The sequence below is a fragment of the Syngnathus typhle genome, linkage group LG6 (genome assembly GCF_033458585.1).
Source record: "Syngnathus typhle isolate RoL2023-S1 ecotype Sweden linkage group LG6, RoL_Styp_1.0, whole genome shotgun sequence".
Lineage (NCBI taxonomy): Eukaryota > Metazoa > Chordata > Actinopteri > Syngnathiformes > Syngnathidae > Syngnathus > Syngnathus typhle.
Genome location: NC_083743.1, coordinates 2,942,121 through 2,954,468, shown reverse-complemented (window position 1 = coordinate 2,954,468; position 12,348 = coordinate 2,942,121). Strand labels below are relative to the sequence as shown.

The following is a 12,348-nucleotide window of genomic DNA, read 5'->3' as shown; positions in this document are numbered from 1 at the left end:
TAACAAATGTAACAAATAGTAACGTCTGAAAAATTTCTGCGCTTTCCTAAAGTCAGATTATGTTGATTTCATTTCATTGACAGTCATGATATTCACTCGTCACCTTATCCTCGTCTGCCATCTTGTGGCGCTTTGTTGAAATGCAGTCGTTCGATTTCCAACGGACGCGAAGGCAACGCTTTATGATCGCATGACGTCATCAGGCAGCTCCCAGGGTCTGGCTTGGATCAGTTAGCTCACTGTGGCCGGTGCAAAGGAGCTCAAACGGTATCAAGACACAATTAAAACAACAATAAAACCCAAAACACACAAACGACCGACTTTCCGTGCCAAACGGGATAACGGGCCGAGTGACTTGAGGGGGGCAACATGTCCGAGACGTACGGTATGTTCCTTTCGTTTCGTTTTGTTTTTGAAATTGTCTGCGGAAGAACCAGCTGTGATATGACAAGCGGTTAGCCGCGCGGCTAACTAGCTAGCTTACACGTTAGCACTGACTTGTTCATTATAAAACGACGTTTTACGTGTTTGTTTGTGTTCCACCTGCGTCTTAACAATACACACCCCGCTTCCGTAGCAGTGCCGCCGCTCCACTTGGCAGGTGGAAGTTGCTCGAACTTGAGCTGCGGTGGGTGACATGTCGGTACATGAAGAATGACTGGGCAGACACTGAGCTCCCTCAAATAAATGAAATATGACTAAAAAATGGTTAAAATGTCGAAGTAGACTTTAGTAGTGTACTTAATTTGAGCTAAATTATAATGTTTTCTATTGTGTGTTAGCATTAAGCTAATAGTGTTAGTAAAACAATTTTCTATTACGACAATAGATAAATCATTGCATCGTTGCATTTGCGTTTTTAATGACATTTATTATCGTTGCTATTAATACAATGTTTATCAGATTAAATTATGTTGAATTATAATTGAATAACTGTTTTACAGTTTCAATCAAATAAAACCATTATTATCTCTGTAAAAGCAACATTTTTGTACTGGATTAGATCATGCAAGTGTTCCTAATGTTTTTCCTGGTAAGAATATGTCACGGTGAATTATTCTTATAACGATATAAAATGTGCTCAGCCTAATGTATTGATTTCATTGACTTTATTTCTTCCATTTAATCAAATGTTAGTTAACACCTCTCCTATTTTATCATTGATGTGATCTTGTGATGCAACATCCTGCTGGGCCGCTATCAAACCGACAGCGTCGGCGTGTTGCCGTCACGCTGACAGCTTGATTGTCACACGAGACAAGACGAAAAAGCTGAGGCGAGCTTTTAGAAGTGAAGCGTTTTGAATCTGTCAGCTGTGTTGACATGGTGGGGAAGAAAAAAAAATAAAAAATAAAAAAGGGTGTGAATTCACATCTGTGGCTTCGCGGTTCCGCTATCTGGTGCAAATTTAACATTAGACAAAATGTCTCCAGTGAGCCGGTTCAAAATGTCTCAATTGAACAGCTCTGACGACAAACGTGCTAAAAGTTCTGCTTCTTCGCTTTCCAATGCGCCGAGTGTTGTGTGTGCGCTCGGTGATTACAAGGTTAAACGAGGGCCTGCCAGGAGCTCTGAGAAGAGGCTCTTGATGAGATTAAAAGGATTGTCTGCAAAGTTCCAAGCGCCAAGTGTAGCCGGCTCGGGATGTCCCCTGACATTTGGATCTTTCCTCTCCTCTACTTTCAGATTTCCTCTTTAAGTTCTTGGTGATTGGCAGCGCCGGGACAGGGAAATCCTGCCTCCTCCATCAGTTCATTGAGAACAAATGTGAGTTGTGTTTTTCAAAGTTCTTAGCACGAGGCGTGTGAAATGAATACCGTCATTTTCGGACTATAAGTCGCACCGGAGTATAAGTCGCACCAGCCATAAAATGCGCAAAAAAGTGGAAAAAAAACATATATATGTATATAAGTCGCTCCTGAGTATAAGTCGCCCCCCCCCACCCAAACTTTGAAAAAGAAAATGTGACTTATAGTGCGAAAATTACGGTACTTGTGCGACTGCAGTCAAACAGGACTCCAACCACACTATCGGAGTGGAGTTTGGTTCCAGAGTGGTCAATGTCGCCGGGAAGACAGTCAAACTGCAGATTTGGGACACTGCCGGCCAGGAACGCTTCCGGTAACTTCACGCAGCTTTCTATCTGGAAATATATTTTCGTTACCGATGAAATCCAAAGTTGCTTTTCTTGTTTCACAGTTCTGTGACGCGCAGCTACTATCGCGGAGCGGCCGGAGCACTTCTTGTCTACGATATTACCAGGTAAAAGATTTTTGTCCATTTTTTTTTTTTTGGAGTGGGGGCAGTTTTAAATTATTTTTAATGATTATCAAGAAGACACACAATCTCAACTGGCTTTATTTTGTTAAATGATTTACTGCTGACGTGAGAGAAATACGTCATACTATCCCCATAGAAATGATTCATTTTTTTAAAAATGTCTCCCGTCCTCCAGCCGAGAGACGTACAACGCTCTGACCAACTGGCTGACAGACGCGCGCACACTCGCCAGCCCCAACATTGTCATCATCCTGTGCGGCAACAAGAAAGACCTGGAGGCCGAGCGGGAGGTCACCTTCCTGGAGGCGTCGCGCTTTGCTCAGGAGAACGGTAGGTCCAACACTCGCCGTCTGCCTTCTCGTTGTTTCCTCACCGTGCCGCCTTCTGCGTTTGCCCAGATCTGATGTTCATGGAGACCAGCGCTCTGACGGGAGAGAACGTGGAGGAGGGCTTTCTCAAGTGCGCTCGCACCATCCTCAACAAGATCGACTCAGGTGCTCATCGGTTTTAGGAGCGATTGAAATCGCCGTATCGTTTCTTGGCAAGCGAGCGAACTTACAAACTCAGAAGGGCACGAAATCACCATTGTCGATCTGTCTGCGCCCGGCACTGATCACGTTTCCCTCCCCCAGGCGAGTTGGACCCGGAAAGGATGGGCTCGGGGATCCAGTACGGCGACGCTTCGCTGAGGCAGCTGCGGCAGCCGCGAGGCAGCACCGCACAGAACAAGCAGCAATGTAGTTGCTAGGGTTCCGCACCCCTCCCAACTTCCTCACCCGGTCCACGCGACGTCCCGTACAGGTCAGTGAGTGACTCCTTATCGGAGCCTCGTGTTGGAGCCAGTGTTTTGAAGGCTCCTTCTCTTCCGTGTTTGTGTGTGTCAGCTCCAGGTGTTTTGGGGTGTCTCACACACACACACACACACACACACACACACACACACACACCTCGGAGCACCTGGAATCAGTGCTCTCGGAGACCATTGCGACGCCTGAGCCATGGCGTATTTATGGGATGTTGGAATTGTTACCAGATATGGACGCGTTGCGGGTCGTTCTTTTTTTGAATTCCTGTGCTTCCCATTCAGTGTTTTAGTTACGCACGCTGAGGACATTTGCACATCTTAGGTTTATAAATTGTTTTTGTCGATGGATGTGTTGCTGGGTGTTCTCTTTTGCACTTGACTCTTTTTTTTGTGGGGGGGGGGGTAATGGAACTACTGTATTTAAATAGGAGAGATTGATGACGTCATTGCAAAGCTTATTCACAATTATTGGCCTTGTTTCAATCCATATAAAAGTAGATTGGCGTCATTTCCATTTGGAGGTTGGCCACTCCTCGCCAGGAAGCACAAAAGTAGAGCTCGGGCTGTAGTTGACCCAAGTCGTACTTACGGACCTCCCAAGTCACACTCCTCACGTCCGCGCAGACGTCACATTTGCCCACAAAACGTTCAGACGTGAAAAAGCATGTTTTCAACCGCCGGCGTCGTTTTTCACTTTCTCTCGCCAAGCCCTCGTCATGAGCACTTTTGGAGCCGTCCCACGTGTTATTGAGAGAGCAACGGGAAATTTCCTTCTCCTCTGCACCGCAGCCAGTTCGCTTTGTGGGACCGTGAGTGCGAGGGGAAAAAAAAAATGGCCACTCGAGGTTAGCGTGGCCCAAAACCAACAAAAGCGTTTCTAATATCATCTCCTCTCGTGCGTACGTGTAATCGCACTTTATCATCTGGAGTGAGCAGACGAGCACACTTGAAGCAAAGATGGTGCAATGGGGCGATCATATCATCGATACGGCGATAAATTTATAAATTGCTTTCGTTCTTTCTCGAATAGTTTGTCTACTTCTGTACGGAGGAGTTTTGGGGTCACACTGACAAGAACAGCAACCGTTGCGAGACGCAAGTCTTTTTGACTTTTTTCTTTCTTTTCTTCTTTTCAGCGTGGCCTCAACTCTCTTTCTTCTCTGCAAGTGCACTTTTACTTTTCAAATGTCTCGTTTATACGCTGTAATTATAGAATTGTACATTTTCATTTGACTTGAAACTGTAATCAATATTTTAACTGTACATGTCATCATTTCTTACGAAGGAACAACTGCGTGTGACAGGATACAGACGCCCCTTTTTTTTTTTTTTTTGCCCCCCCCGGGAAGAGTTTGTGTTTTTATGATGTCATCTAGTCTGCATTGATCCACTCAGTTGTTGCTTGGTAACAAATGCTCCATTATCTTACACAGGACTGTACATGTATGTTGTAAATAAGAGTTGTCTTTAGAGAGTGTTGCTCATTGATTGTAATGATTATGCAATCCCCAGTAAATCTGCTTGTCCTTTTCCAGTGAAAAGCCAGCACCTTGTCATTTGATGTCTCTGACCACATAACGCCCCCCCCCCCCCCCTCCTTAAAATCCCATAAATAAACCTCAATGGGCTTTGGCGCGCCCCGAAATGTAACAATGGCTTCACATCACCTTCCGCTGCTTGTCTTTAAGGAGCGACAGAGCGAGCGAGCTTGTAATATCACCAGGCTCGCATGATGAACAGTAAATGGCCGCCGCCGTGCCTCAATCGTCTTGATTTATCCCCTTGGCTCGGTTCAGTTACAGCCTGAGTGGTTTTATGTAGCCGGAGTGGATCTATCGACTGATTTATTGATCTTGGCCAGGCTGTCGTGGTGACCTCATGATTTGATTGCGATACTGAGAGTCGGCCACAAGATGGTGGTAAATCAACGGGTGTCACGAAATGACGTCATTACTGTACCCGAGGAATATACAGACAGCATTGTGGATTTGGGCTTTCCACACCTTATTCTTTATCTATTGTACATCAGTAGATAATAATGTTGACATTGCAAAACAATTTCTTTGTCAAATTCTAATTTCCTTCTTGTAATGCTTTATTCCAGTGAATTTAGATGGAATTTTTCCAGATAGCAATCGATCCCAGCACAAATTGGCCCTCATGAATGAACATGTGAAATTAAAAACAGACAATTTGGGGCTAAACTTGTTCTCATACATCTTTTTATTTACACATAATGGGACATGTATTTAAACTGGGAGACAATAATGGGAAAAGAAAAAAAACAATTCCATCAACATACTTTGATGTAAACAAAAGGGTAGCAGTACATTTTCTTATTTCATCTTTTATTTGAAGCCATTAAGTCACTGGCATTTATCAAACGACTAAATACTGTTTGAAGCACATGTAGCGCGCTCTGGAATGAATGCTTCATTTTCTTATCCACATGATTAATATAAGACACAAGTACACATGTGCACAAAGCATACTACGCAAACATCACAGTACTGCTTCATGAAACGTACGACAAACAAGCACCACCGCGTCGACTGATTTGTAGACTATATGATTTGAAATGCCATCTTGAGAAAAGTCAGGTTGTCTTTGCGCACTCGCCTGGAGCGCACTTATTCGATCCACTCCGAAGCGCCTTCCAATTCAACTTAATAGTGAGCCATGTGTAAAATGCCAATCCTGAGTATGATATGACATGTTTTAAAAATTGCTTTTAAGTGCTGGATGCATCAATTCTGATGGCGCTTGTTCGTGACTGTAGTGCTGTGAGATTAAGGTTAATTGGGCTAATTGGATGTGACGGAAAAGATGACTCACTCCCCGAATTTAAATTTCATATTAGGGGGGTTACGAGCTTGTGCGAGACCACCAAAATGTATATCACTATGAATTTCAAGGTGTAGCAACTCCCCTTCATCCACAGGAGAGAAGCGAGGAAGGTATTTGTTGTCTATTCCAGCGACTGTAACATGAGGAGCTGCTTGAGGACTTTAGTCTGACTGGTTTCCCTGATCTCGCCGGCGAGGAACATCTCGTCCACCACCGTGTACACCTGGAGGAGGACGTGACTCGGTTAAAAGCGCACGAGTAGATCGGCCGCGCGGGGGAAGTGGGAGACCAAAATAGTCAATGACTACCGCAAACCACGGACTGAAAGTAGACGTGACATTATCTTCTTCCCCACTCGTACGAAGACTTCAGCTGGAATGTTGCTTCACCAAATGACAACTTGTCAAGTCATCATATTTTAAAAATAACCACCAAATGACCTAACACGGAGTCAGGGCTTAAGTATTTGGACAGTGGCAGCCTTTATGATTTCTCTGTGGTAGCATAATTGAGTTAAAAAAAACTCGAATAGCTTCTAGTGTGGATTGTTTAAAGAAAAAAAAATGTCCAAACACTCGCTTATTATTCAGTTGAAAACAACATGGCAAGTGTTAATTGAATACGTGGTCGTAATCGAAGTTTCAAATATGAAGTAATTAGCAAGCGCGGCAACGGCAGCTGTTGCTAAGCATTCTCGCCTCGACCTTCCAACGAACGACTACCCAAAGTGTTAATTCGATAGAGGAACGAAACACGCTCAATGTCTTTGGCGTTTTGTTAACTGTTCTGTCAAGGCGCTCACCTTGTAGAAGTTGAAGACGAGGTCCAGTTCGCACACGTTGTGAAAGTACTCGTTGAGCACCTTGGGGGGGGGAGACATGCAGTCAAGTCATGAGTTCACGGTTTTCATAATGAGTACTGCACAAATATAATAATAATATAATAATATATAGCATTTATCTTCAGTGTACCTCCCACAAGAATGTGATGGATGAGGTGCAGCAGCCAAGAAAATAGCCATGATAATCATTAACAGACATTCCGGTCCACCATCGGAGCATAAAAACGGAATCATCATAGTTGACTTAGCGAGTAGCTCTACTGTATATAACATCACGCTGAGTGCACGTGCTTCGTACCTCCACAAAGTTGTGGATTCCCTCCAGATACGCCAGGTTGTTATCAGTCACGTCAACACAAATGCAGAAGTAGAGTCCAGCATAGCGTCGGTAGATGATTTTGAAGTTACGGAACTGCGGAAACAATACTTGGCAGGCTTAATTCTTCCATTTTGACCTCAAATGACGGTTCCTATATTGATCAGCACTAAACTCACCTCCACAAAGTTGGTGTGCTTGGCATCTCTGACGGTCACCACTGCGTGCACCTCCTCGATCAACTTCTGCTTCTCATCGTCGTCAAACTGCATGTACCATTTGGCGAGTCGCGTCTTGCCGGCTCGGTTCTGGATCAGAATGAAGCGGATCTGAAATGGACAAAGTAGACCAGGAGGAAATGGAGCAGTTTGTCACATTGTACACGATTGCTTTGACGTGAAGCGCAATTGAGGAGACCGATTTCATTGATCCCTAACTGATCCCTCGAACTGATTTCACTCTTCGCATTTCTTCTCATTTTAGATCGTCTTATCTTTGTGCAAATGCTTCCCGTGTTTGAAGTTATGCCTATAGCGATTTAGCCAAGTGGCTATGCCTATGTTGCTAAACGGTTAGCATGCTAGCGATTATAGGCTGCAAAATTATTAGAAATGTATGACGATGACCCGCAATATATTTACCATGTTTTCCTTCTAATTAGAGACTTTACAAACTCCAACAAGGCACGTTCGTGGAATACTATGAAGTGCGTTTATGCCAATACATAAGTAATTCTTTCGACCGCTCGCCCGCTATCTTTTCCAAGCTATCAGGAAGTCAGAGAAAGAGTCAGATTGCGTTGCATGCTGGGAAATGTAGTTTTCATCATCGCGTTCGGTGCTAGCTTTTGAGCGAATGAAAACTACAATTACCAGGATACGTCAGTGATGACTTTCCTCGTGCTTAGATCACGTGATACTCGAGTCATTTAACATCTTTTTTAGGTTAAATGGTGCATCCTGCATTAGAATAACATGAATATATATTTGTTTAATATTTAATAAGGATGAGCAATATCAAGAGGGCTACGCGTTTGCAATTTTGTCAGTTCCCGGCTGAATTAGACAGGGTGGAGGAACCGGTACTGACAGGGATTGCACAACATTTCAGCAGAGGAATGTTTTGATCCTTGAGACCAAAAAACCTTTTCAGCTCCAAGTCCAGAGAAAGGGAAGGAGTAAATTGGATAGGAAAAAATACAATGGCAAGTCAAGTTAACATAGGCATTTTTATTGTCCTGTTTTTCCTAATTCAAACAAATAATTCAGCAGTGTTTAGGCCAAGGCAATAGAAAATGAAAACGGATGAAAAAGCGAGGCTTATTATTTTAGCAGAAACTTTGGCCCTTGTTAATCTTGCTTCTTGTGACTGGGGTCATGCAAATATTGCTTGAGTGACACAGTGTCCGACGTGATTGGACATGAGCTTGTGTGTTTATTCAAGCAAGGGTCAGTCAGTGGACGTTGAACACTAACTGGCTGTTTATATAGAGCAAAATATTGTTAACTATTGGGGCTCCGACATTGGATTTCTCTTACTTGCAAAAACATGAAGACTTAATGGTGTAAAGGCGTGCGATTGACACTGTAGTGGTTGTAGTCATAAATTGACGTCATAAAAAAAATCATATCCTGATTCCTAATATATGTTTTGCCCTAATGAAAGTGGCAAGTGACAATTATTATCATTATTGTTTTTTTAATATAATTAATATATCTAATACTATTCTACCTATTAATTCTTTTAAAATCAGCAGATGTTTGACGATTTTTGCCAACAATTCTTTTTCCCTCAACAACACAAGCTAATGTTTAATGGCTAATGGTTAAGCTAATAATATTGTTCATTATATACAATTACAAATTACGAATGATTTTATTGTTTGATCAGTTTTGTGCCTATTCATTTGAACGAGTCAATAACCCTTAGTTGCGGATGATTCTCATTTTTAAAAACGTCATAAAATGACTCTAAAGTGATATCAAATGAGAACGGTGACAATACAATCAACATTGGAGAGAGAGTGAGAGTGATAGAGCTTGTGCGCGCGCGTGCGCGTGCGTGTTGTAATGGTGTGCATGAACCACTGGGCGAGACTGTCTCTCTGTGTTGGCCGCGAAAGAGGAGGGGAGATGCTGCCTGGAGTCAAGAGAAGGGCCGCCGCCATTATTGGGAAACTGACAAAAAAATAAGACTCACCACACACCGTCACACATGTTTTTTTTTCTAGCCTGCCAGCAGCTCAACAACACCAGCGAAGAGAACGGGAATCCAAGCTTTTTTTTTTCACCCCTTCCGCTGGGATCATTGAAGACAGCTCGCCCCGAATCTTTTATTTTGGACATAACAAAGGAAATAATAATAGCTGCAAACAACGTGGTGGCGAAGCAAGAAAAACAAGACTCCTGAAAGGTCGTTTTGCAAACCAGAAGAACCCCCTTTTCTTTCTTGTTCCTAGGCGGGCTGAAGACGACTTTGTGCGGCATTTTTTGCTCGCTTTTCCCCCCTTTCCTAGCATTCAGTTGTTGGTTAGCCCTCCGGCACACACGCAGACAAATGTGAAAACTTCAGACGGGAGCGTCCAAAGTGACAAGAAATGGACATTTAGACTCTTTTCGTGCCCTGGAAGCGGATAATAATCGATGAGAGTGTTGGCGCCGTGTGTTTTTGTCTTTTTTTCAAGCGAGGAGGGAAAGGAGTGGACGCAATCCGGAGAGGAAGGAATGTTACGGTACGTAGCCTACTTCCTTTTAAATCGGCCCAAATCATGGGTGATTATTTTATGCCACCGCAGTTTGCCAATCCGAACCGGGAGTCAGCACGTTGGGAAAAAAAAAAAACTGGCGTGACCCCTTTTGTAGTAATGATCATAATTCATGTGATCGGATTGATGCGCGTGTGTTCATTTCTCGCTGATTCATGGGAAGTTTACAGAGGAGAGGAATAAGCATGGATGCCATCCAACTAAACGATTGTTTGGAGCCCTGCACCTAAAATATGTTGTTTGTCAGGCTTGTGTGTTGGTCTTAAATAACAATGGGGGCGGGGGGTATTTATTTAACTCACGTCTGCGGTTTATATGATCAAAATAGAACCACTTAAGCGGATTGAAGTCTTTTTTTGTTTGTTTTCAAGTTGTCAAATTGACAGTTCGAGCACCAAACATCAAGACCTGAAACGTCACATCTCTCCCATGTTTTATAATGATCGACCTGAGGTTAACAATTAAACAGAGCCGGTCAAACTGTGCGTCACGCTTACTGCAAAGTGGTCGTTGCCCCCCCACCCCCCCGGCCACTCCCTTTCAGTGCCCCCCCACCACCGCTGGACATCTGGACACTTCATTCCAGGAGACGTCTCTCAAACTGCCACACTGTTTTAAGATTGATGTGGAAGGATTTCAAGCGAGAGACCCGACCGGTGGCGTGTGCGGGCGGGCGGGCCGGCGTACATTGCTGTGTCACTGCCGGATCGAAGAACAAAACAGGAACTTTAATGGCAGACGTGAATGTTGGTGTTGTCTCCTTTGCTCAGTGAATCTGTCATCAACCAGTTGAAGGGTGTGTTTTGTGTGTCTGTCAAGTGTCACACGTTCCAATATGGGGGGGGGGGATGTAATTTAATGCTGGGATGATCTTAAATCAAGTGAGTTTCCAATTTAATGATGATTCACAAAAGTATCTGCATATTTTATCCGCTCAGATAGTGGAAGCAATTGAGGCATCCGCTTTAGAGCACCTCGTTGTTGGCCTCGAGTGCAGATCATTCATTTTTCTCATGGATGAACAATGAGATTTCATGAAATGCCCATCCCGTTTTTTTTTTTTTTAATCCTTCCCGAGCAAATACTTTGACTCATCCATGCCTGCAACTTTTTTTTTTTTGATGAGCCTCCCTTTCATCGTGCTTAATCAACTGCCTGGCGGTGAGAATCGAGTCAACACTTTGCTGGCAGGTAAAATGCGTTAGCATCTGTCAGCACTTCTGCTCCTCGCCTGATTGGGCTCATTGCAGCACGGCGGGCCCCGTACGCGCTCACCCTCGCCATCGACTCGAGTCGATCCCGTCCCGGGATTAAACGGAGGCTGGCTGGGCTTGTCAGGCATGTGGACGTACACTCCGATTAGGTGACTAGAAGTGAGATTAACTTTCTCATTATCTGGACAGCAGCGAGGAAAAGTGAAGGGGTGTGCTCTGCTCTCCTCCACCTTTTGAAAAAGGTTCCTTTTTAAATCACAAGAGCCCTGTGGAGAGATGATTATTTGAAATACAAACAAGGTTGTTTTGAGATTTGAGTTCCATGTCAGCTCATGCTTTTATTCCCGCCTACCTGTCAATGCTTCCCCACTCCTCCAAAACTCTGGCAGCAGAAGGTTGTTTCTAAATCATCCGTAAGCTCGTTTGATGGAGAATTGAGCTAATTATATCGGGGCGTTTTGGTGGCCCACATTACAGTCGCCATGTGGCTCAATGGCGGCTTTGTTTTGCCGAGCGATTATTAGTCAGAAAGAGGTGCATTCTGGGATGATTGCATCTGAATTCCCATTCCCAAGTGTTGAAACGAGGCTCTCTTCTCTCCTCGCTCTTTCAGACGCTTTGCATTTTAACATTCAAATAGAAAGACCTGTGCTAGTTCCCCCCCCCAATAGCGCTTTCGAGCTACTTTATCTGAAGAGCTGAAATATGTGTGACCTCGAGTCAGCAGTTCCGCTTGTACACTCCCCGGGAAGGAAAACGGCTATTAAATATTGCCGACGCTCATTGGCCTTCTGATCGATTGCTCATTGAGCAACTTTGAATGGAGCGTTAACAAAAATTGCATTTGCCCTAAATTATATGGAGCTCAGCTTATACCGATATTGTTTTCCAATTCCGATGACGTATTAAGCACGATTGCTGGCGCTGAGGCTTTTAGATATGATTAATGCCGCTTCGAGGAAGTGACTACCATTAAAGTGGTCTTTTAAAAGAAGAGCCCACGTTGACATCATTTCCGTGGTGGCTTCGGAAATATTAGACCACGATGGAAGAATCGTGATTCCCCCTTCCTGCTAGGCTGTGTGCCTTGGTATGCAGTTTTTATTTTCGTTAGTTGCTTTTATTAATTGGAAAAACTCGATGAATTCGACGCCAAAAGTAAAATCTGTCCCTCCTAACTTCTCTTGCATTGTTTCTCCTCTTTAATGATACATTTTTATCTGATTATCTCAATTTTTATCTGCCTTATCTTAATTGGCGGGATCATTGGTAGATATTTAC

General features: G+C 43.7%; 3 protein-coding genes across 6 annotated transcripts in view; 2 read left to right on the top strand and 1 right to left on the bottom strand.

Moving 5' to 3' along the window:
- The first annotated feature begins 188 nt into the window (after positions 1 to 188).
- rab4b (RAB4B, member RAS oncogene family) lies at positions 189 to 4,630 on the top strand. Of its 3 annotated transcripts, none has more exons than XR_009714792.1 (8): positions 189 to 385; positions 1,687 to 1,767; positions 2,007 to 2,121; positions 2,200 to 2,262; positions 2,456 to 2,610; positions 2,679 to 2,774; positions 2,913 to 3,081; positions 4,222 to 4,630. XR_009714792.1 is itself a non-coding variant. In XM_061281930.1 (7 exons), the coding sequence occupies exons 1-7, from the start codon at positions 370 to 372 to the stop codon at positions 3,026 to 3,028; spliced, it is 642 nt and encodes a 213-aa protein (XP_061137914.1). In that variant the 5' UTR covers positions 189 to 369; the 3' UTR covers positions 3,029 to 4,630. The 3 variants fall into 3 exon arrangements, 1 of the variants encoding a protein (XP_061137914.1); XR_009714791.1 differs by having other exon boundaries at positions 3,165 to 4,630; XM_061281930.1 differs by having other exon boundaries at positions 2,913 to 4,630.
- Positions 4,631 to 5,290: 660 nt separating this feature from the next.
- Positions 5,291 to 7,892, bottom strand: ap2s1 (adaptor related protein complex 2 subunit sigma 1). The gene is made up of 5 exons (XM_061281931.1): positions 7,731 to 7,892; positions 7,269 to 7,418; positions 7,072 to 7,185; positions 6,735 to 6,794; positions 5,291 to 6,155 (listed from the first exon to the last, which is right to left on the bottom strand). The coding sequence occupies exons 1-5, from the start codon at positions 7,731 to 7,733 to the stop codon at positions 6,054 to 6,056; spliced, it is 429 nt and encodes a 142-aa protein (XP_061137915.1). The 5' UTR covers positions 7,734 to 7,892; the 3' UTR covers positions 5,291 to 6,053.
- Positions 7,893 to 9,153: 1,261 nt separating this feature from the next.
- Positions 9,154 to 12,348, top strand: part of arhgap35a (Rho GTPase activating protein 35a) — a 38,248-nt gene continuing 35,053 nt past the window's right edge. Inside the window, exon 1 of one of the 2 annotated variants that reach the window (XM_061281926.1) lies at positions 9,154 to 9,820. The gene's annotated coding sequence lies outside the window, so the exon portion shown is untranslated. The remainder of the gene's footprint in view (positions 9,821 to 12,348) is intronic. The other variant, XM_061281929.1, reaches the window with a different exon arrangement.